The sequence below is a fragment of the Saimiri boliviensis genome, chromosome 1 (assembly GCF_048565385.1).
Source record: "Saimiri boliviensis isolate mSaiBol1 chromosome 1, mSaiBol1.pri, whole genome shotgun sequence".
In the NCBI taxonomy this organism is placed as follows: Eukaryota; Metazoa; Chordata; class Mammalia; order Primates; family Cebidae; genus Saimiri; species Saimiri boliviensis.
The window spans coordinates 230,225,096-230,248,956 of NC_133449.1; the positions used below are offsets into that span (position 1 = coordinate 230,225,096).

Here is a 23,861-nt window from a genome sequence, read left to right on the forward strand (position 1 = left end):
TCAAGAGATAAATGAATCTCTAAGGGTAAAGATTCAGATGTCATGACAGTAGATGAGGAAATAATTTCAGGTCTGCTGGCATTCCACAAATCACACTTCATGATACATTACTCACTGAGTATTGTTTAAGGGCTTCTCCACACAACAAGGCATAAAACTTTGCAGTATAGTTACTGATTCCAATGTAGACAAGAACTCTAAAAAGCACCCTTTGTCATCATTATTCTATGATTGCAAGTCTCCTTTTTAAAAGAGCAAAGAAAATTTTTTGCTGTTAGAGAATTTTTTCTTAGATACACAGTCATCCCTCTGTGTATTTGGGGGATTGGTTCCAGAACCCCCACACATACCAAAATATGAGTATATTCAAGAACCGCCAACCCATGTATACAAAAAGTCAGCCCCTCCATGTACTTGGGTTTCAAATCCCATGAATACTGTATTTTCTATTTGTGTTTGGTTGAAAAAAATCCACACATAAGTGGACCTCCGCAATTTAAAGTGGTGGTGTTCAAGGGTCAACTATAGTGAACTTTGGTTTGTTATGACTTTTGTTATCATGAATTTATCCTGTATATGAATTCAAATGAATCAAGCTCTTCCTGTGACTCCTGCCGCCATTAGTCCTATATTAAATAACATGGGTTCCAATCTTCTTTAAATTTTCATGCTCTGGCTTCATAATAAAGCTTTAGAGTTGGTTTTTATCATTTGTATCATCCTGGGGAAGGAGAGAGAATTGGATTTTTGCACATTATTTTAACCTCAGCTAATGGAAACTTTCTTTAACTTCCTGTGCAGGTCAGCAATTTAAAGTTGGATTGTCCATAGAAATCTTATTTCGTTGTGGTTCATCCTAGAGGCTCTAAACTAGGAAAGGAATTGACTGGGGAGGGGGCACAGGGCAGGGGGGGCGGTCTCAGGTGAGGGTGTGTGAGGACCTGCTGCTGCTTCTCTGGAGGTTAAGGGGATTTATTACATTCACTCCTTAATGTTTCATGTGCAGAAAGAACTGTGTACATCCTAAATGTTAGTGGTGGAGGATATCTTTGGCATGAAATATTCTCTTTTTTTATTGCTAGTGAAGAAATAAAAATTTTTGGTTGTTTCTTTTCTTTGCTTTCAAAGAATAGGCTGTGGGAACTGTTTTGAGAATCTTGTTTTGCACATTGTGATCTCTGATTAAATCTCATTCACCATAGATAATGATTTACATATAACAAAATTCCTTTTCCTCACATAAGAGATGTTTGTCTAGGCAGAGTATGTAGAAGTCTCACCCTAACCTCCCACGGATGTCAGCCTTCCCTCCAGGGCACTCTCTCTCAGTGCTCTCTCTTCACCTCTGCCTAGTTTATCACACTTACTGTGTCTCCTGGCATCTGGTTGAATAGAATTCTATCTCCCTTATTAGCTAAGTGTCTCCACTGAGGAGTCATTGCTCACTTGTGTGTCCTGTTCACAGGTAGGGTGTATTAAGGTGTATTACCAATAAGTGTGAAGTCTTCCAGTTTGCCTGATCCCTACTTTTTAAATTTAACGTAAGAATGAATTCAAGGTTATCCCTAGAACAATGTCACTCTCATTCCCTTGCATTGATTGCACTGGGAATAACCCTGAGTGTGCCCATGGGAGTGTATTAGGAATAGGAATGTCATCTGTCATGTGTTGCATGGAAGAAGGGAAAAAACAGGTTGAAAAGCACAGTATTGAAGAATAAATTATTTGATTAAAATGTCTGTGTCTAACTCATTTTGTTACCCACACTGGGCCTAGCATTATGCCTCACACATAGTAGGGGCTCAATAAATGTTTCCAGAATGAGCTAATGAATGAAACCCAATAGGTAAACACATTCCAGGGACATTATTCTGAACAAGAAAAAAAATACTGCATTTTGGGGTTATTTTAGCATCATGTTTCAAAAAAGTGAATTTTCTTCTTGTAAAAGACTTCCTATATGTAGAAATTGAGTCGCACATTGCTTACTGACAGCCCATACCACTGTCCAGACCTGTTAGACACAAGGGTCACTTTCATAATCCACCATTGCAACATGCCTTATGTTTTTCTGCCTAGGTGGTTCTGGTAAATTGTCATCACAAGTTATTACCATTGAGTCTAACATATTCTGAAGGAATAGGTGGCTGATACTGTCATTTAAGGACTAAGAAATATTTGTCTAGACATTTGATCCAATCTGTATTTTTATTTAATGTGTAATTGGCGAGAAAATAGCAAAGACAAATTTAAATGCTTGCATCTCTAACCTTGTCACAGTGTCTGAGCATTCATTCATCATCATTATCTTGGATTCTTGCAGCCAGCAGATTTCATAGGAAAGCAAGCACTGAAACAGATTAAAGCCAAGGGGCTGAAACGAAGACTTGTGTGCCTCACCTTGGCAACGGATGATGTTGATCCAGAGGGAAATGAAAGCATCTGGTACAATGGCAAGGTGAGTGCTGAGGACCTCACTGCCAGCGGCCGTGGCATCTTCTGCAACAGAAACTCCCCTTCTTCCTGTTTCCTCTTAAACCCTTTTGCTATTAATTATTTATTGGAGGGATGACACACTTTTGATTTCCGAACTGACATTAAAAAATCAGAATGCAATTAACTGAAAGGAAAATGAAATGCTGCTAATTTCTGGAAAACATAACATTCTGTATACTCTTTTTAAAGAACATAAACCCAAAGACTTGAAATACACTGGACAATGAGGAGGGTATGATTTAGAGGGTAAAATGATCTATTTGCTCACCACATCCATGTGTGTACATGCAAAAGATGGATTTTATAACAAATTTGGCATTCTGATTTAGCTTTTATGGATCTTTCAGAAGGAGACAATTAGCATATTAGCAGGGAAAAAATCCAAATGAAAGCATCTATGACAATACAGGGTAGAACCTTAGAAAGTAAAGTGAAAAGTGGAAACCAGTTGGTTCTTCAGGAAGAGTAAAATTACTTTCTCATTTTGGAATGAAAAAGTTACTTTTCATTGTTTCCATTTGTATTCAGTAAAACCAAGGTTAGTCAGATAACTTACCAATGGGACCTTATTTTCTCCATTTTTTCTCCCAAGCTTTCTTCACTCAGTTATTTTCTCCATTTTTTATTACTGTTTGTAAAACCCAATTTGGTTCAAACTGGGTGTGGATGTGTTTTGCCTGGTGTTAACAGGCATGTGTGGGACACACAGCTTAGACCAGGGGGAGAGAATGGGGCCTTCAAACCTCATCCAAACAGCTGTTCCACAATGAACGGGGTCAGCTTGGTCATTCATTACCCAAGACTCAAAGCTTCTGTGCCCGGGTTTTTTTCTTGTTTATTGCAGCCGACTTGGTATTTGTTTCCATTGTCTCCATCTCATCAGTAACACACACAGTGCTAGAAGTGAAGAAAGCCAGTGCTGTCAAATCACAGCCTTTGGGGCTAAAGCATGGGTCAGTTTGACATTGAGTTAACATCTACTGAGTTCTTACTGTATACCAGATATTTTTCATGTGCTCTCCCATTTAACTTTACAGCATGCCTGTGAGATATGTGTGAGCATTTCCATTTTAAAGATGAGGCTTTGAGGGGCTCAGAGAGGTTAAGTAACTTGCTTGAGGTTACATGGCTAGTGATTGATAGAACTGATTTCCAACCCAGGTGTAGTTTCTGACTTTGAATTTCTGGCCCTTTTTTCTAAGGCATGTGGAACACTTTAATTTGATCTCTTTTCTGTCTCTGCTAATGTCCCTTAAGAATTTAATTTTTTTGTAGTTTAAGAATTTAATTTTTTTTTTTTTTTTTTTTTTTTTTTTTTTTTTTTTTTTTTGAGACAGAGCCTTACTCTGTCACCCAGGCTGGAGTGCAGTGGCGCGATCCTGGCTTACTGCAACCTCCACCTCCCGGGTTCCAGTGTTTCTCCTGCCTCAGCCTCCAGAGTAGCTGGGACTACAGGCACGTGCCACCACACCTGGCTAATTTTTGTATTTTTAGTAGAGACGGGGTTTCTCCATGTTGGCCAGGCTAGTCTTGAACTCCTGACCTCAGGTGATCCACCACCTTGACCGCCCAAAGTGCTGGGATTACAGGTGTGGGCCATCAACCCCAGCCTTAAGAATTTAATTCTATGCCCACAGTTCTTTTGCATCTGAATATCAGGTGGATGTTATTAGAGTCTGTGAAACCAACCGACTTTTCTCAGATCTCAAGCACCTTCACCTTGCTGTCAGACTGGATAGGCTAACCTCCACTTCTTTCTTAAATTGGGCCAAGTTTGCCCTTCTGTTTGAACTGTTCCTACCTTTCTCCCTGTCTCTTCTTTCTCTTTCTGTTCTGTATCTCTCATTCAGCCGTCTTTTCTTAATATATATTCTTTCTGCAATTCATATTTGTCCACAATTCACATGCCTTCTACTTATAACCAGCTCTGCCATTAATTAACTATCTGACCCAATCCTGAGCTGATCTCTGGGCCTCGGTTTTCTCATCTGTAAAATGAAGCCATTAAATGAGGTAACATCTTCTTGTCATTACATTTCCCTCCACCTCATCTTTCCTTTGTTTTATATTTTTCACTCCCATTCAATTTTCTCGGTACTTCTTAATACAGTCTGCACTTACCCTTCCACCAACCTTCTGTTTTACTCAGCATGGAATGAAAGAGATAATATTCTGTATTCCCACATCTTCCACAGTCCTTTGGGTTTGGGTTTTAAAGCTTTTTTCCTTTGCCCTATGCATATACTGCATTTTATATGCTATACTGTTAATCTTTCCTTGCCATCTGCTTATACAGCTGCTGATCCAGTTATAGGATTATATCTCTTGGATTTCCGAATATGAGTTTTCCTGCTCTTTGATGCTTCATAGGGTCATCATTTTATCATGCAGATGGTCTTCTTTTTGATCCCTTTTCAGAGGCCCTCGCTGGAGCCTCTTTACTCTGGATTGATATGAAATAATTTTTGCTTTTTATTTTCAGGCTTTGTCTTGACTTGTGTTGCTTTCAGTATTTAGTATTTTATTCTTGTAAGTGTTTCCAGTGCTGGAGATAGGGTACAAATGTATTTGTTTACTGACTTTTTTTTTTTTTTTTTTTTAGTGTCTACTATATGCCAGTGATATTCTAGGCACTGGGGATATAGCAGTGAACAAAACACTGATCTCATGGAGTTTACATTCCAGGGGAGGGAGCGATAGATGATGGACAAAATAAATAAAGCATATTGCCTGTCAGATGGTCATGAGTGCCTTGGGGAAAGGTCAAGTCCAACTGGGAGCTAGCAGTGCTGGAGAAAGGGATTATAACTTTAAATGAGGTTTAATTTTTTTTAAATAAAGGCATAAAGATGGTCCTGAGAAAGGCTTTCATTATATTGGGTGGATAAGTTATAAAAGATGCTTAGCTTGGAAGAAAGTTTTGAAGAAGAGATTTGTGGAGAGGTTTGGAGAGCTTAGAAGGTTTTCTTTATTATTTTTGTAAACTAAAACACACAGGGACAGTCAAAGAAAAACACAATAGGTTATCAAACATAAATTATGTTAACTTCCTTCAAAGGCCATTTGCTGTGTTATCTTCTTGAAATCAGTTAGAGACTTCTCATAATTTGAGAGAAGAATGAGAAAAGGCTAAAAATAAATGAGAATTATTCACACTGGTAAAAAGAAGGTCAATGTTTGTTTTAACAAAGAATGACAATTTTCTAGGCAGAGGGTAGGGACAGGTTGTTCTCACAGTTCACTGAACTAAAAGACAGAATGGATCTAATTGAACCTGAAAGGTTTTAGGTAGAACAATTTAAAATTTATGCAAGGGAAAACATTTCCCTGGAGATTCAGTAATAAGGTAAAAGGAAAGGCCAGACTTCTAAAATACCCTGGGCTTCTAACCCCTGGATTAGAGAGAAATTAAAGTAGAAATGAAAGTAAATTTTAGCAGAAAGCAAAGCAAATTTTAAAAATAGCACTCATAAATAAGGACTCTATTTTTTTAGGTTACTAATGCAGAATGACTGCAAGAGAAATCACTGCTGGGATGCTGGGAGATGAGAAGGGCTGAGGAAATGGTGCATGTAGTCTCCTAAGAGGGATTGCAGGCTTTTGACCCACTATCAGGAGAATCAGGGGATCACACCCTGAGACTAGCGCAGGTCTCTTCCTGTTTTCTGAAGATGTTCAAGCAAACCAGGTTAACTCCCTCAGGGCTCCAAACCAAAATTTCTCTCTTACAGATGGGGAAATGAAACCAAGGTTACCAAGAAAGTCTTTCAAAAAGCAATGATTAAGCTGAGTGTGGTGGCTTACACCTGTAATCCCAGCACTTTGGGAGGCTGAGGTGGGCAAATCACTTGAGGTCAGGAGTTCAAGGCCAGCCTGGCCAACATGGTGAAACCCCATCTCTACTAAAAATACAAAAATCAGTGGGGCGTCGTGGTGCACACCTGTAGTCCCAGCTACTCAGGAGGCTGAGGCAGGAGAATCACTTGAACCAGGGAGGCAGAGGTTGCAGTGAGTCAAGATTGTGCCTCTGTACTCAAGCCGGAGCGACAAATCAAGACTCTGTCTGGAAAAAAAAAAAAAAAAAAAAAAAAAAAGCAATGATTAGGCACAGCCACAGAGCTGCTCCCTGGGCCACGTAACTGAGGACTGAGGGGGATGCAGAAAGTGACCAAAGGCAGAATGAGAAAATTGAAGCAATGGCAGCCATTGGTGGTGAGGAATGGTGTGTCATTGATGACTGTGCCAAAATATTTTGTATTGGAATTAGCGACGATATAAAGGACCCCAAATGGACACTTTGCTTGCAAGTGATGCTACCAAATGAGTACCCAGGTACAACTCCGCCTGTCTATCAGTTGAATGCTAATTGGCTTAAAGGACAAGAACTTGGCGATTTATTGGAGAACCTTGAGGAAAAATATATGTGGCCACCCCATTTGGTTCAGCGAGAGTACCTTCTTTGTGTCCCTGGGATCCAGGCTAGGTTTATTTTCCTCCCAAAATATTGAATGAGAAAATGACAGAATATTGGTGAAAGTATCTTTACCTGTAAGTGGAGAAAATAAGAGATGTTCCAATACAAAAATCTCCAATGACAGAACCAAGGTCAGATGTAAAGAAGGAAACTGAAGAGGAAGATGTTGAATGTGAAGATGATCTCATTTTTGCAGGTCAGCCAGAAAGTTCGGTGAAAGCATTGCATTTTGATATCAGTGAAAATCAAACAGAAATAGAATTATCTCTGATCGATCATGGCATTCCCGTTACAGACTAAAGAAGTACTTTGCAGGCAGACTTGGCTCCAGTATTTTGTCCCAAACAGGTGAAAATGTTTCTTTCCAAATTGTATGAGAATAAGAAAATAGCTAGGACCACCCACAACATCTGTCCCTCAGAATACATTGTGAGGATGAACAGACCTTCTTACAGGATTGTGAGGATGATGTGGAAACAGCAGCTGGTGGGCATTTTCATTTCACGGAGATTTTAAATGTGAAGAATATCATGGTGGTAGTGTCACACTTGTATGGGGGGGGGATTCTGTAGGTCCAGCTCACTTTAAACATAACTGTGCCAGAAACATACAGGTGGAGAAGAAGAATACACATTCACCTGAAGAATCATCTAAGGCTTTGGAAGAAAATAAAAAATGTTCATCACTGGGTAATGGATTAAGTGAAAATCCGGGAGTATCCACCTGCAGTTATGTGCTGAGGTGAAAATTCTTCCAATGTATTTGTTAACTTAAATATTATGCCTCGATTTCTGTTGCAAATTGGTGATTGGGAAATTTTCAAAAGTGATTTTCTAGTCTCTGCTTCTTTGTCTAATTCTCATAAAGCAATAAACATGGACTGTCGGTGATCTTCCACGCCAGAAAAAAAAAAAGCAATGATTAAAACTCTAATCTCTCTGACCCTAATCCCTGCCTGTATCACTAAACTATGATCTAAAGGAGAAAAGCAATTTTAAAGCATGTATAATACCTTCGTAGTTAATAATCAGCCAGAGAGAAGCTTTTACTAATGAATGTATTCACATTTGTTGTTTTTATTTTCAATCAACCGGTTTTCACGATAAGTTTAGAAATCATATGGAGAACTTCTAATTTGGGGTTTCAAAGAGAGAATTAAAAACTGGGACTACAGAGATAGGAGACTGCAATTAAAGTCATGAATATGTTAGCATCTGAAATACTACAAAGTGCTGTAGTAAGATTGCTAATTGTAGCGTGCTCTTTGCTGAGGCAACTGAATGATCACCAGTCTTGAGCTCCGGCTATGAGCAGTCCACTGTGCCAGACAGCAGGACTGTAAGGATTAGTGCAACGTTATGTGGCCAGGAGAAGCCATTTTGAGCAGGGCTATATATCATGTTTTTCTTTTGTTGTCTTCCTTTTATTTTTGTTCCATGTAATGTTTTGATGACAATTTTCTGTGTTTTCTGCTTTTCCTTTTTATTTCTTTTCTTTAGACCTGATTTCCAGTAACCTTACCTTTTAATCAAGCTTGTTAAATAGGCTTTTTTTTTTTTTTTTGAGACAGTCTCACTCTGTCACCCAGGCTGGAGTGCAGTAGCCAGATCTTGGCTCGCTGCAGCCTCTGCCTCCGGGGTTCAAGCGTTTCTTCTGCCCCAGCCTCCTAAGTAGCTGGGATTACAGGCACACATCACTAAGCCCAACTAATTTTGGTATTTTAGTAGAGATAGGATTTCAACATTTTGGCCAGGCTGGTCTCGAACTCCTGACCTCAAATGATCCAACCACCTAGGCCTCCCCAAGTGCTAGGATTATAGGCATGAGCCACCACTCCTGGCCTCAAGTAAGTATTACTATCTTTAAAAAGAGAAATTTCAGAGTAATACAGATGTGTACCTTGAGAATTACTTTTCATAATTTGTAAACTTTCATTAATCTTCTCAAAATGTGATGTTTTCCTCCTGTGTCTCTGGCATTGTCCCACCAGACAGCATTTCATAACACTTCTATTTTGCAAGTTGAATCTGTATTTTAGGTTTTTTTCCACCCAGAGATGAGGAGCACAGCGCTGTGGCTGAGATGCTGAGGACTGTTGGGTCTTGTTTTCCAGGTGGTTGGCAATACGACATCTGGAAGCTATAGCTACAGCATCCAGAAGAGTCTGGCTTTTGCATATGTTCCTATAGAACTAAGTGAAGTGGGACAACAAGTGGAAGTGGAACTATTAGGCAAAAATTACCCAGCAGTCATCATACAAGAGCCTTTGGTATTGACTGAACCAACCAGAAACCGGCTTCATAAAAAAGGTGGAAAGGACAAAACTTAAAAAAGACCTTTAGTTGTCAACTGAATTTGAGTTGCTAATGACTGTCTTTGAAATTATTATAATTGGTTTCCAGGGGAATCAAGGAAACCAGGAATTTATTTCAAAATCATCAAAGTCTAGATTTAGAATCTTAAAGATACCTTTCTGTTAAGTGTTTTCTAAGCAAGACGGAATAATAGATAAATGATTTATATTGTCCTTTTAAATGAAAAAATTTGAAATGAATTTTTTTTACCACCCCACATTACCCAATCAGCAAAACATTTAGGTGTTTGGTAATACATATGATCATTACTATAACTGAGTTAAAGAACATTTAATAATTTTAGTAACAAATGCATGTGGTTCTTGATAGCCAAAAACAAATTAATAAATTATCTTTTACATAAAAACACATAAAATATTGTTGATGAATTTACTTCACTGAGAAATCTTTCCTTAGATGAATAAATGATTGTTTTAATTTTTCATGATATATCTGTGATGAAAATAGTAAAATTTAACATTGACATATAGCCAACATTTTAATTCAGTTCTCTGAAATATTTATCATTTTCTTAATGACTTCCCTGAAAGGAGCTTTATAGGACATTATTATTGTCCTTTTAAAGGTTGTTTTAGAAAAGAAATTGCAAGAAAGAACAGAGTCTTCTAAAGGAAGCGGTACTTGTAAACTTTTAGAAATGAAGCTGAAACATAAATAGATTGTGCCAGTACAAACACAATTTGAATACTGAACACCTCTCTTTGGGAAAGGATTAATGCAAGTTGACATCACATGGTGCCATTCTGAATATCATTTCACAAAGCATTTGACAAAACAGGTCAAACACAGCTTCAGAGCTGACAGATTGTCCTTAGCGCTAGGTACAGCAAGAAAAAAAATCCATTTAGAAATAATTCTTTGATATACTTTTTGAAATCATTTGGGTGTAGTTGACTGAATAAATCAATTTTTTTATAAAGGGTGGTTTATCACTTATAATTAATTTATACACACATACATTTGTTATACATTTGTACAACTTTTCCTAAACATTAAAAAAAAATGTGAAGCATAAGATTCTGTAATTTGAATAAAGTTTAAAATGATTTCTTAACTCATATGTTTTGAAAAGTGCCAAATTTACATTTTAAATGTTTTATAACAGTAGTTACATATTAGAACTTTTCACAGGTTAATTTTTCTTTGGCATATCCTCTTAAATGAGAAAAGAAAGAAATCCCTTTGATAATAAACAAATTTCCTAATTATTGGGAATATTATCTAGGCTCTCTAGTCCAGTTCATGTTAGTGCTAGGAATTTGGAATATCTTGCTTTTTTGGCTGGGAATTGGGATATCTGCTTCTTACTCTCTACCATTCTATAACCCCATGACCTTAGGATAGTTACATGCCATCTCTGGGCTCCTCCTCTGTGAAATAGGTTTAGACTATTTTTTGGATACTATAATATCAAGAAGCAATAATCAAAGTAAAAAATAGACCATTCAGATGAATGTTAAAATTTTAAAGAAGTCTTACCCAGAGTATAAAAGAAGTTTACCCCGATTTCCTTAATTAAATTTCCTTAATTAAAAAGAGAGAACAAGTTGCCCTTGTTCTCTCTTTTGTTGTATGTTAGGTGCTATTAGGTTTTGTAGGTTACCCCAGCACCCCCACTCATACCCAGCCAGTCGTCAGGTTTGGCACCAGCCAATTTGTCCGCTGACTATGACCTTCAACACAACTTGGCCATGGAAAGATGAGACGAGTTAACCAGATTTCTTCCATGGGAATTTGGATTGTGAACCATCATAGGAAAAACTGATTAGTACTAAAAGCTGAAGCTGAAAAGATGGATAGAAATAGAAGCCATAAAGCCAAGAAGGCAATGAGCGCTCCTGATAAGGAGGGAGACACAGAGAGAAACAAAGAGAATGAAAGACCAGTTCCCAAAGCTCTTGGCTCCTGATGGACAGTTTTTGGGTGAGAAGCTTGACTTAAAAGGGCCCAACTAAAAGCACAGCTTCTGAAAAGTGGAACATACATGGAGAGAGGCCTCAGAGGAATGGGTCCGGGGTTAGTGTCAGCCGTGAACAGCAAACAGCCAGCATACTTGAAAACACTCTGGTGATGTGCAGAAGTCCGTGTCTACAGCTCAGAAAATCAGTCTCAAGAATGTGATGATAAATGATAGGCACTTTCTTCCCTTGAGTGAGGAAAGCTTTTTGGAACTGCAAAAACAGTTTCTAGTCAACACATTATCAAAACATTTATGGGTGGTGTTATGTTGCTAATGTTCACATCCTAACTAATCTGTGTCTTTCTTCTTTTCTACTTATAAGGAAGAATGACAGAAAAAACATTTTAAAGTATACCAAGTGGGACATTAAATAGCAGACAGATGAGATTCTGGAATTTTACTGAGAGGGTTTTGTGCATATTTTAATTGAACAAAAGGAAAGGTTGATATTAGGAAACATAGCAGTTGTGAAAGGAAGAAAGTTTTGGCTACACAAATAGCATTCTTTAGCCAAAGTCCCAGGAAAGCAGAGCATGAAAAATCAATTAATTATATCCTTTTTCTGATGAATCTGCATATAAAAATATAAATATCACCCTATTTTTATTTATGCTGCTGTCGTTAATGAATTAGAATAGTAGTGTATTTAGTTTGTTTTCTGTTGCTATAATACAATGCCTGGGTCTGGGTAATTTATAAAGGAAAGAGGTTTATTTTAGTTCATGGTTCTGGAGGCTGCGAAGTTCAAGACCTTAAATTTCATGAGTAATTGCTTTCCTTAATATTCATTAGTCTACACAGGTTTGTTGAATACATACTATAGGCCAGGCACTGAAAGAGCAGTGGTGAACAAGACAGACATGGCCCTGCCTTCATGAAGTTTATAGACGACAGAGATCAAGCCTTTAACGAAAGAAACAGGGAGATGTTTAATTACAAATCAGGATGTAATGAAGGCCAAGAGGAGATGGAGGGGATGGCTAACAGTGTCAGAAGATAAAAAGATGTCTGGTAAGACTAAAGGCTGAAAAGTGTCCCTCAGGCGAAGCAGAGCAGTCATGAGTGCTACTGTCATGAACAATTTCAGGATACTGGTGAAGGCAACAACCAAACTGCATTGAAAAATGAGTAAGAGATAAGGGTTAGAAACAGGGAACAAGTGATCTTACCATCCAGGAGCAGTTTCCTGATAAGATAGGTTATAATGGGCATCAGTTAGAAAGCATTTAGCTGCAAGTAAAAAAAAAAAAATACTATTAACAGTAATTTAAGCAATTATTTATTTTATGAATTCACATAACAAGAAGTCTGGTGATAGGCTCCATAACATCATTAATTATCTCAGTTTTTTTTTTTTATTTACCCAACCAAATCTTCCCACCCCCAATTTTAATACCATATATACATGTATATGATTAAACTGGCTTTAAATGAGCACATTTTTATTGCCTATGTTTTAGCAAACATTGTATTCAAAAGTAAGTTAATTTGGAGAACTCTCAGTTACACCAATAGGCCGCCAACACTCAGACTCAGCTACATGCATTCATTTTGGGAGTTCTTAACTGCTGGAATCATTCAGACTCACTACCTTCGTTGCGTAACTTTTAGAAATTAACAATAATATTGGAGATTATTCCATATCATCCTTTTTTTGTCATACAATCTACCTATTTTTATTTTTTTAATGCAAGTGCTCACATTGGTTTTAAATACTTATGCGTGGTTGGAAGGAATTGGCTTAGAGCTGATGCTTAAGAAATGGGTATACAATGGAGGCTGGGCACGGTGGCTCACACCTGTAATCCCAGCACTTTGGGAGGCTGAGGCAGGTGGATCGCTTGAGCCAGGAGTTTTGAGAACAGCCTGGGCAACATAGTGAAACCCCCATCTCTATTAAACAAAAAATTTAAAAAGAAATGGGTATACGATATATAATATCTCATACAGAAAAAGACAGATGCAATTCAGTAGTATATTTTGATTATTGTGCCAACTCTAAAACTCAGGCTGTTTAAAAGATAAGGAAAGGAAAGAAGCAATAGGATAAAAGGTCACACCAACATCCTGTTTCTTTCTTTCTTGTTTTTTTTTTTTTTTTTTTGAGACAGAGTTTCGCCCTTGTTACCCAGGCTGGAGTGCAATGGCGCGATCTCGGCTCATCACAACCTCCGCCTCCTGGGTTCAGGCAATTCTCCTGCCTCAGCCTCCTGAGTAGCTGGGATTACAGGCACGCACCACCATGTCCAGCTAATTTTTTGTATTTTTAGTAGAGACAGGGTTTCACCATGTTGATCAGGATGGTCTCGATCTCTTGACCTCGTGATCCACCCGCTTCGACCTCCCAGAGTGCTAGGATTACAGGCATGAGCCAACGTGCCCGGCAACATCCTGTTTCTTTATCTGACTGGTGGTTACATGGTGGTTACTTTGTGATGATTCCTTGACCTATGTACACTTTCATGCAATTGTCTTATGCACAAAAAGTGCTATGCCAGAATATGTTTATAAGAATGGCACTATTTTCCACAGTCTTCTCTCTCTAGTTAGTTTTAAGGAAGTAGGAGGTGACAAGCAATGGGTGAGATGAAGGGGTCAAGGGAGTTTCAGTTTGAATTGGCCATATGGTTCTTGTTCAGACTATCAATTTCATAAATTTGGAGAATTTCAGAACTAAAATAAATCTTTCTTTTTCTTTTCTTTCTCTGACCCTTTTCCTCGCAATGTATACACATACACTAACTCAGAGAACAAATCAACAATAAATTGAAGATGCTTCTTACAAAGAATTTGGGTTTGTTTGTTTGTTTGTTTATTTGTTTTGAGACAGAGTCTGACTCTGTTGCCCAGGCTGGAGTGCAGTGGTGCGATCTTGGCTCATGCAACCTCTGTTACCTAGGCTTAAACAATTCTCCTGCCTCAGCCTCTCGAGTAGCTGGGTTTACAGGTGCATGCTGCCACGCCAGGCTTACTTTTGTATTTTTAGTAGGGATGGAGTTTCATTATGTTGGCTAGGTTGCCCTCAAACTCCTGAACTCAGGTGATCCACCCACCTCGCTTCCCAAAGTGCTAGGATTACAGGTGTGAGCCACCATACCTAGCCAGAGAATTACCTTTCTATATGCTTAGAATCTTGATGGTTCTTAATGCATTGACAATAGTTATAGCACTAATGCATAATTTATATTCTTTAGCTAAAGGAAGGATAAAAGGACCTCAAAAACACCTCTATAAGTTTGGTTTATCACTTTAAAGGCCTTTAAGAAGACTTGCCTCCTCACTTAGATACCGCTGTAACGAATCCATTCCTACCTTGTTTCTAACGCTAAATAGATAGTAGAAACAATTTAATAGCTGGCATCTCAACAAAGTTTCGTCTTCTTTCTGATGTTCAAGTCTATCTCCTTCTGGACAGTTCAGGGTAGTAATGAAGCAATAAGTAACACCAACCACAATTTGCCACATGTAGCTCGTGAACTTCAGGTTTTCTCTCTGAAGAAAGACCTCTTACCATGCTTAATTTCTCTCTGGCTAGGAAGCTCTGGTTATTCTACTGCAACAGTTAATCATTTAGAGATAAAGTATTTTAAATTGCTTAGTCTTTGTATGTAATATTTGTCATATTCAAAGGCATTGCAACAAAAACAGTTAGGAGAAGCACCAAGATGCAGGAATCATGACTTCTAAATGTAGCTGACAACCAGTCAGCATAAGCCAAGAACGTTGCAAACCGTTGCAAACTGCAGCAATCAAGAGGCAGGGCATTAGGATTCATGTGATTCTCTTAGTGCATGGCCTGCAGGCTTTACAAAGGTGTTCATTGGGGAAGACTTCTTCTTGGCTCTCCATTCTCAATTATAGTGAACTTTACTTTTTGTCAAAATGTAAACCAGGTTGCTACCATTATTATTATTTGAAATAGATGATATATGCACAGAGTTTAACATTTAGAAGGTATAAAAGGGTGTATGGTGAAAAGTTAGTCTCTTTCCCATCCCTGTCCCAAGTTGACCAGTCTGTCCAGAGACAACCAATATTACAATTTCTTCCATAGATTCTTGAAATACTCTATAAATATTCATGCACCCCTCTCTCTCTATATATGTATATATATATCTCTATATATATGTGCATATATATGTATATGTTTAAGCAAATGAGAGCATATCAACCATACTATCCTTTGCCTAACTTAGAAATTAAACAATATGTTGGAGACTATCTATATCAGCCTTTTTAATGATTGCTTAGTATTCCATAATTAATTTAACCAGACCCTGTTACTGACCTTTTTCTGTTACAAACAAGGCTAAAATGAATATCTTATATATTATATTTCTCACATTGAGTATCTCTATAGGATAGATTCCTAGACTGGGATTGCTGAATTAAAGTGGATGTGCATTTTGATAGATATGCAAAGTTGTTCTCCTTAGAGGTTATACCAAATTTTACTTCTCTGACAAATGTATAAGAGGGCTTGTTTCTTTATTCTCTCCCCAAAGCATTGAGTTATCACTAGCATCAGTGGTATATTATTAATATTTCTATTTAAATTTCTCTTTTTGAGTGAGATTCAGCATCTATTCACATATTTAATGGCCACTTGTATTTCCTTTTCTGTAAACAATTATGTTCCTATACTTTGCCCATTTAAAAATTGGTTTGTTGGTCTTTTTCTTATTGACTTTAGGAGTTATAAGAGATTTTCATTATGGATTAAATAGGTTTTGTGAGGGTTAGAATGCAAGCCAGGTTGTTATGTATATTATTTCTTTGTAAAAAATATGTTCCTCGTTCAAAGCACCCTGCTTGCCAAACAATGAGCTTTTATCCCACTTGTGAATTGGGAGCTGCTTTTATTTCTGTCCCAACTTTTGCACCTTTTTTTTTTTTTAATGTTTTTTTTTGAGACGGAGTTTTGCTCTTGTTACCCAGGCTGGAGTGCAATGGCGCGATCTCGGCTCACCGCAACCTCAGGGAAATTCTCCTGCCTCAGCCTCCTGAGTAGCTGGGATTACAGGCACGTGCTACCATGCCCAGCTAATTTTTTTTAATTTTTAGTAGAGACAGGGTTTCACCATGTTGACCAGGATGGGCTCAATCTCTTGACCTCGTGATTCACCCGCCTCGGCCTCCCAAAGTGCTGGGATTACAGGCTTGAGCCACCGTGCCTGGCCCCAACTTTTGCACCTTCTAACGGATTGAAATGATTTTTACTAATATGTCTATGTACTGGGAAAACCCTAAAGAAACTAATGATTAATTCAAACAATAGAAGAGTTCAGTAATTGGTAGGATTCAAATTGGTAGACACAGTGGTCTTCACATCCACAAATAATAGCCAGTTAAAAGTTATAATGGTAGAGAAAGCCCCATTTCAATAGCAAAATAGAAGATAAAATATTTAGAAACAAGTTTAAGAAAAGTGCAAAACGGATACGAGGAAAACACTTCTAGAAGGTGCAAAAATTGACCTTAAATGGACAGGCACTTATTCATAGATATGACAACTGAGTATTATAAAGATTTTGGGGCCAGGTGTGGTGGCTGATGTCTGTAATCCCAATACTTTGGGAGGTCAGGGCGGGAAGATCACTTATGCTCAGGACTTTGAGACCAGCCTGGGCTGTAACATAGTGAGACCCTATCTCTACAGAAAAAATTTAAAAAGTAGCTGGGTGTTGTGGCTCATACCTGCAGTCCCCAGCTTCTCAGAAGGCTCAGGTGGAAGGATCACTTGAGGCCAGGAGGTCACGGCTACAGTGAGCCATGATTGTATCACTGTAGTCCAGCCTGAGCAACAGAGGGAGACACTGTCAAAAAAGAAAAAAGAAAAAGAAAAAAAGGAAGGAAGGGAGGAAAGGAGGAAGGGGGAAGGAAGGAAGGAAGGAAGGAAGAAACGAAGGAAGGGAGGGAGGGAAGGAGTAAGGAAGGGAAGGAAAAGGAAGAAACATGCGGGAACAGCCAGGAAAACACTAAAAGTGAAAAGCTATGAGGAGTCATTAGCCCTACCATACATGAAAACACACTGTAAAGCCTCTTAAAACTGAGACAGTCTGGTGTTATGAGTAAACAGTCAGGCAAGCAGAATCCAACTAACTGAAAACCTAGAAATAGACCCAAGTAGATGTGGAAATTAAGCATATGATACATGTGGCATCTCATATCATTGAGGCAAAAATGGAATTCCCTGTGAATGGTGCTGAGACAACTGGCCAACCATTTGGAAAAAGAAAAGTAGACCCATATTCCTCATTGCACACAAAAATAAATGCCCATGGATCGGGTATCTAAACGGAAAAAGGCAGCTATATAATCACTAGAAGAAAACATGGGTCAATTTTGCTTTAACTTTGGTATAAGAATAGTTTCACTATGACTCAAAATCCAGATGTAATCATAGAAAACATTGATAAATTTGTCTAACATTAAAAATAACTTTTGCTTGTTAAAAACACCAATTTGACAACTGACAAACTGGAAGAAAGTATTTGTGATAAATATCACAATTAAGGGGATAACCTGTGTAATATATAAAGAATTTTTTTAATTGAGTGGGAAAAGACCAAAAAAAAAAAAATGAAAACAACACAGACAGTTCACAAAAGTGATGTTAAAAGAGCCCTTCATCACGTGAAAAAATGTTCAATTTTATTCTTAAGAGAAAAGCAAAACCAAAAGACTGTACTGATGTATCATTTCTCATATAAGATTAGAAACAATTTAAAAGTATGGTACTTTTTAAAAAAGACTTAGTTTTTTTAGAGCAGTTTTTGATTCACAGCAAAATTGAGAAGAAGGTACAGAGATTTCTCATGTATCCCTTGTCCCCACACATGCCTACATTCCCTATTATCAACATCCCACAGCAGAGTGGTACATCTGCTACAACGGATGAACCTACACTGACACAACATAATCATGTCAAGTTCAATTTACTTTTGGGTTTATTCTTGGTGTGGTACATTCCATGGGTTTGGATGAATGTATAATGACATGTATCCACCGTTGTAGTATCATAAAGAGTAGCGTCACTGGCCTAAAACAGGGATTCCAAACCCCCAGGCCACGGATGGTACTGTCCATTAGGATCTGGGCCGCAGAGGAGGTGAGCTGTGAGTGAGCGGAGCTTCAACTGTACTTACAGCTGCTCCCCATCACTTACATTACCGCCTGACCTCTGCCTCCTGTTAGGTCAGCAGTGGCATTAGATGTGAGACAGGAGCACAAACTCTATTGTCAACTGAGCATGTGAGGGATCTATCTAGGTTTCACGCTCCTTACGAGAATCTGATGCTTGACAATCTGTCACTGTCTCCCATCACCCTCAGATGGGACCATCTAGTTGCAGGAAAACAAACTCAGGGCTCCCAGTTTTTCTATGTTATTGTGAGTTATATAATTATTTCATTATATCTTATTTCATTATATATTATATATAGTATGTAATAATAATATAAATAAAGTGTAAAATAAATATAGTGTTCTTCAATCATCGTGAAAGCATCCCCACACCCCCGCCACCTGGTCTGTGGAAAAACCGTCTTCCACAAAACCAGTCTCTGGTGCCAAAAAGGTTGACGGCTGCTGCCCTAAAAAATCCTCTGTGCTACATCTACTTATCCCCACTTCCTAAACCCAGCAACCATTGACCTTTTTCACTATCTTCATAGTTTTGCCTTTTTAAATATCATACAGCAGGAATCACATAGTATTATAGCTTTTTCAGATTGGCTTCTTTCACTTCATAATATGCATGTAAAGTTCCACCATGTCTTTTCATGGCTTGACAGCTCACGTCTTTTTACTGCTGAATACTATTCCATTGCCCGGATGTACCACCGTTTATCCTTTCACTACTGAAGGACATCTTCATTGCTTCCAAGTTTTCAAAACTTTGAATAAAAATGCTGTAAACATGTGTGCAGGTTCTTGGGTGGATATGTTTTCACCTCCTTCTGATAGATACCAAAGAGTGTGACTGCTGGATTGCAGGATAAGAATATGTCTAGTTTTGTAAGAAACTGCCAAACTGGCTTCAATATACTACTCGGTTGCTAGTGATGAAAATTGGTACAACCCATACACATATAGAAATGGGGGGAAATAGAAATAGAGGTATTCATTATAAACTCATGGTTTTATAGATATAGTATGTGGGTATAGCATATGTATAAACAGTTATATATGTGTGTATGTATATACATATATTTAGTTACTATCTTTGTCTTGAGAGAGATTCTAGAAGTGATGACAGCCCAGTAGCAATGAGGACATCTAAAACACAGATTGCTTTCTAAATGTCATCCCTAGAAACAATCAGCGTTCCTTGGAGAAATGTCTGATTCCAGGGTTAGGGAAGGAAAAATGCAAGTTGAGGCTAGAAAATCTCATTGTATCAAAGATTCAAGAGGACATGCCAAAAGGATGTAAGCCAGACTACAGGATCTCCCACTGGCCGAAACAGAGAAAATTTAAGCATTGAAATAACTATAGTAAAGGATTATAGCATACTTATTAAAACAAGAATCCACAAGTTCATAGTGAAATAAATGAATGAGAAGGGAAAGTTCTTCCTTACAATAGAAAGGCAACTAATAAATATACAGGAAATGAAGGAATTAGCAAATCAGCATTTGGTAGCCATCCTAATTATAACTAACTGAAGCAAGAAGCAAGATCCTAAAACTGGTAAGCAAAATAATGTGTGTGAGACATAATAGGATATTTACATATTCTCAAATTGCCTTTCCATAAAATATTTAATTACAAGAAGAAAATATTAACGTTACAGTGAATATTTACCCTAACAGTTATCTCATAAGAAAGCAATTCAACGTCATGTGCCTCTTAATAGGAAGCACTGAGAAACATACCACATCACTTTTTGTGGTATTCCTGCACACATCCATAACTTCTATCTAATCCTGAAGAAACATCAAACTCCAATTGAGAGATTTTATAAAATAACTAGCTTCTACTGCACATTATGTGTTCAATACTTAGATGAAAAACAGAATTAACTCTTCCATTTGTACATTTCAGGAGCACTATGAACATATGCTTTTATTTAAAAACATAGGACCTAAGAATCAGTGCAAGTTTAGCTAGTTTTAGGAGAAGCTGGTTAAAGGAGGAATTGTTCCTGTAGATTAACACCCATCAATTATTTCTTCTTGATCTTTATCAAGGAGAGTAGGGAGGAACAGTTGTGGGGGAGAAAGACACACAAAACCACAGTGGAAATTCTCAGCCCTTCAAGGTCTTCCACAGGGTCTTTAAATGCAAAGTTCAAGCCTTGACATAATGAGTCAAACAGTTTTTCTAAGTTATTCCTTGAATTTAACTAATGCTAAAATTTTAACTTTTTTTCTGCTAAATTTCATTGATTCCACTAGAGATTAAAGTGGCTATAACATCAACTAATCTACTTCATGCAAAGGAAAAATGTGTAAGTATGTAAGAGGCAAACATTTCATGTGTTAAAGAATAATTCTTGGGGGGAAAAAAGTAAAATCATGACCCTCATACAAACATAAAAGTGAATACAGGATTTTATTTAACTCATTAATGAGGAAATTGTTAAGATGTTAAAACCAATAGACAATCCAAAGAACAGATTAGGAATCCTAAAATAAATGTGCAAGTGGAGGTGAAACTGTTTTCCTTGGTAGTAGTGGTGGAGGGGAAGGACTGTCACTCTGCTGGATAGAGTTCATTTGCATATACATTCCATTGTCACTTATCTATAACTTATAAAGTTGTAAATAACTTCCACGGAATCACACTCAACCTGGAAACATACGTTTTCTAGGTAATGCAAAAATATCCCCCAACGCCTGTTAAAATCTGTAATCTATCTCCAGACAGAGAGTAGACACGAAGTCTGGAAGGCAACGGGAATCTACTGGTTATATGGCTAACTTCCCAATTCAATAAGCGCTCGACTAAAGGAATTTTCCCTTCCACTCACAGATATTTCAGGCTTAATTAGATACCATGTGCTTCTTAGGGTCACTGCTTGGTGGAGGAGCCAGCTCTGAGTGGGCCCATGTATCGACAAGTGAATAAGCTATTCAATGACCACACAACACTCCAACAAACTCAAACTTGAAAGTAAACTGCACCTTCCAAAGAGCACCGTACAGTCAGTGACTGTACGGACTGTGTGTTTGGCCTGTTTGCTAGTGGGGAGGAAGTGGCTTCATGGGTGTACACTATGCATAAATGAATGTGAAAGGCTAATTAGGCCTCGGCCTCTTCACCGTCCTCCCACCTGCCACAGGCTGGGCTTTTGCTAGTTAGACATCATGGTTCAGGGTCCGAGTCACAGGCTTAACGATCTATAAGCTTTTTTCTTATGAAAAATTGGCACTAATTATAACGTCTAGCTGCCAGAGTTGTTGTAGGCTTTACAGGAGACGCTGGATGTGAAGATGTTTTGTAAACTGTGAAGCGTTATTAAAGAACACATCTTTCCTTTGAGGAAACCACAGTGCCAAGTTCATCGCCAGGGAAGATAACGGGCCTCGGTGCCCTCCAAGCGTCAGCCGAGTTTCCAAGGAGCCGGGCAGCGGGCGCCCGCGGGTTTGTCTCTGGCTCCTCCCCCGTCACAGCGGCCGGGGTCCGGGTCGGAGGCAGCGGGGGCCGAGCGCCCTGCCTCGCCAGCCCACGGCCCGCTGGGGGTGCCGTCCCGCGCCGGGGCGGAGCAGGCCCCAGCCGCCCAGTTCCTGATTCTATCAGCGGCAGCCGGGGCTCGTGGCGCCATAGGCGCAGGGGACCGCGGGCGGCAAAGGATGGGTCCGCGCGGCGCGGCGAGCCTGCCCCGAGGCCCCGGCCCTCGGCGGCCGCTCCTCCCGGTCGTCCTCCCCCTGCTGGTGCTGCCGCTGCTGTTGGCGCCGCCCGGCTCGCGCGCAGGGGCCAGCCGGCCGCCCCACCTGGTCTTCGTGCTGGCGGACGACCTGGGCTGGAACGACGTGAGCTTCCACGGCTCCCGCATCCGCACGCCGCACCTGGACGCGCTGGCGGCCGGCGGGGTGCTCCTGGACAACTACTACACGCAGCCGCTGTGCACGCCGTCGCGGAGCCAGCTGCTCACCGGCCGCTACCAGGTACTCGGCGCCCCGCGGCCCGCGCCGGCTCCGCCCCGCCTTTCGCCGCCGCCCTCCCGCTCCCGACCGCTCCCTGTCCGGCCCGGCTCTTGAGGCCGCTGGCGCTGGCAGGCGGGGCTCGGTCCCCGGACCCGGATCTGGGCCCTGCAGCTACTCGCCCTTGGCCTTACTCCTCCGGGCGAGCAGCCCGCCGCCCGCCGCCCGCCGCCCGCCGCCCGCCGCCCGCCGCCCGCCGCCCACCGCCCACCGCCCACCGCCCACCGCCCACCGCCCACCGCGGCCTTTGCGCATGCCCGGTTCCGGCGCCCCGCGCCCCTGCAGCCGGGTTAGGCGAGTGGATTTGTCTTTCGTTTTCTGAAGCTCTGGGCGAAGGGGTTGATGGGATTGCCGGGTGCTGGGCGCCGCCGCCCGCAGGCAGAGCGGTCCTGAGGTGGCAGGCTGGGGAGGGCGCAGGCTGGGAGCGAAGACGAGGCGAGAGGTAGAATGAAGGGGTGCCTGCTGTGGGCTCGACCTTGGCCCCCCGGAACCCAGCGGTTACGGGTTAGGAGCGTCCCACCAAAGATGAATTTTTCCAGGTTCTCAGCATCCCTGGAATGAAACCTGACGCTCGGCTGATGTTTCTCAGGCTGCCCACGTTCCTTTCCGAGGTAGCCTTGTATCGAACTCTGCTGAGCATATTCATTAGTAAAAGCTTCCCTTTCGGAACAGCTCCACAGAGAAACTAGAAATGTGGAGCGTGCCTTGGATGTTAGATGACTAAGAACAGCGAGCAGATTTACATAGCACTTGGTTATTTTTAAAGTGAATTATTGAAACGGCAGGTAGTTGTCCTTAACCCCCTTTTACGGACGAGGCAGGAAGAACGTATGTTTGTTGGCATGTTAAGAATCACACAGCTAGAAAGTGGTCAAGGCGGTGGATGCTTTTCCTGCATCCACTGGTGGTCTCAGGCTTATGAAATTGGCCTTTTTTCACCTCTATCTGAATACGGATTGCCATATTTCTGTCTTCTTGACAGGGCTTCGCTCTGTGGCCTAAGCTGTAGTGCAGTGATGTGGTCTCAGCTCACCACAACCTCCACGTCCCGGGTTCAAACCATTCTCCTGCCTCAGCCTCCCGACTATCTGGGACTACAGGCGCTCGCCACCATGCCGGGCTAATTTTTTGTATTTTTAGTAGAAACAGGGTTTCACTCTGGTTGGTCAGGCTGGTCTCGAACTCCTGACCTCATGATCTGCCTGCCTCAGCCTCCCAATGTGCTGGGATTACAGGCGTGAGCCACCGGGCCTGGCCACAATTGTCATATTTCTAAGACCCTAAAGTTATTATGACCATATTAAATGCAATAAATGGATACTGTTGGATACCACCTGCATACCTCCACAGAGTATATATGCTGTTTACTCAACAAAAAATTTTTGAGCTTTCTGTACTACTGACGG

The 23,861-nt window shown here is 40.1% G+C and overlaps 2 protein-coding genes and 1 pseudogene across 7 annotated transcripts in view; all 3 read left to right on the forward strand.

Annotated features, from left to right (window-relative positions):
- Positions 1-10,385, forward strand: part of DMGDH (dimethylglycine dehydrogenase) — a 78,664-nt gene extending 68,279 nt beyond the window's left edge. For both annotated transcript variants that reach the window (XM_039468943.2, XM_074384367.1), the window contains exons 15-16: positions 2,324-2,458; positions 9,084-10,385. In XM_039468943.2, the coding sequence (XP_039324877.1) occupies positions 2,324-2,458; positions 9,084-9,299 (351 nt within the window). In that variant the 3' untranslated portion in view covers positions 9,300-10,385. The remainder of the gene's footprint in view (positions 1-2,323; positions 2,459-9,083) is intronic.
- On the forward strand, positions 3,841-9,069 carry LOC141581015 (protein IMPACT pseudogene; annotated as a pseudogene).
- Positions 10,386-21,609: 11,224 nt separating the features above from the next.
- Positions 21,610-23,861, forward strand: part of ARSB (arylsulfatase B) — a 288,497-nt gene continuing 286,245 nt past the window's right edge. For 2 of the 5 annotated variants that reach the window (XM_039471273.2, XM_074384382.1), the window contains exon 1: positions 21,616-22,419. In XM_039471273.2, coding sequence (XP_039327207.1) covers positions 22,105-22,419 — 315 coding nt within the window. In that variant the 5' untranslated portion in view covers positions 21,616-22,104. Of the gene's footprint in view, positions 22,420-23,861 lie in introns of all 5 variants that reach the window. The other 3 variants (XM_074384373.1, XM_074384375.1, XM_074384380.1) reach the window with 3 other exon arrangements.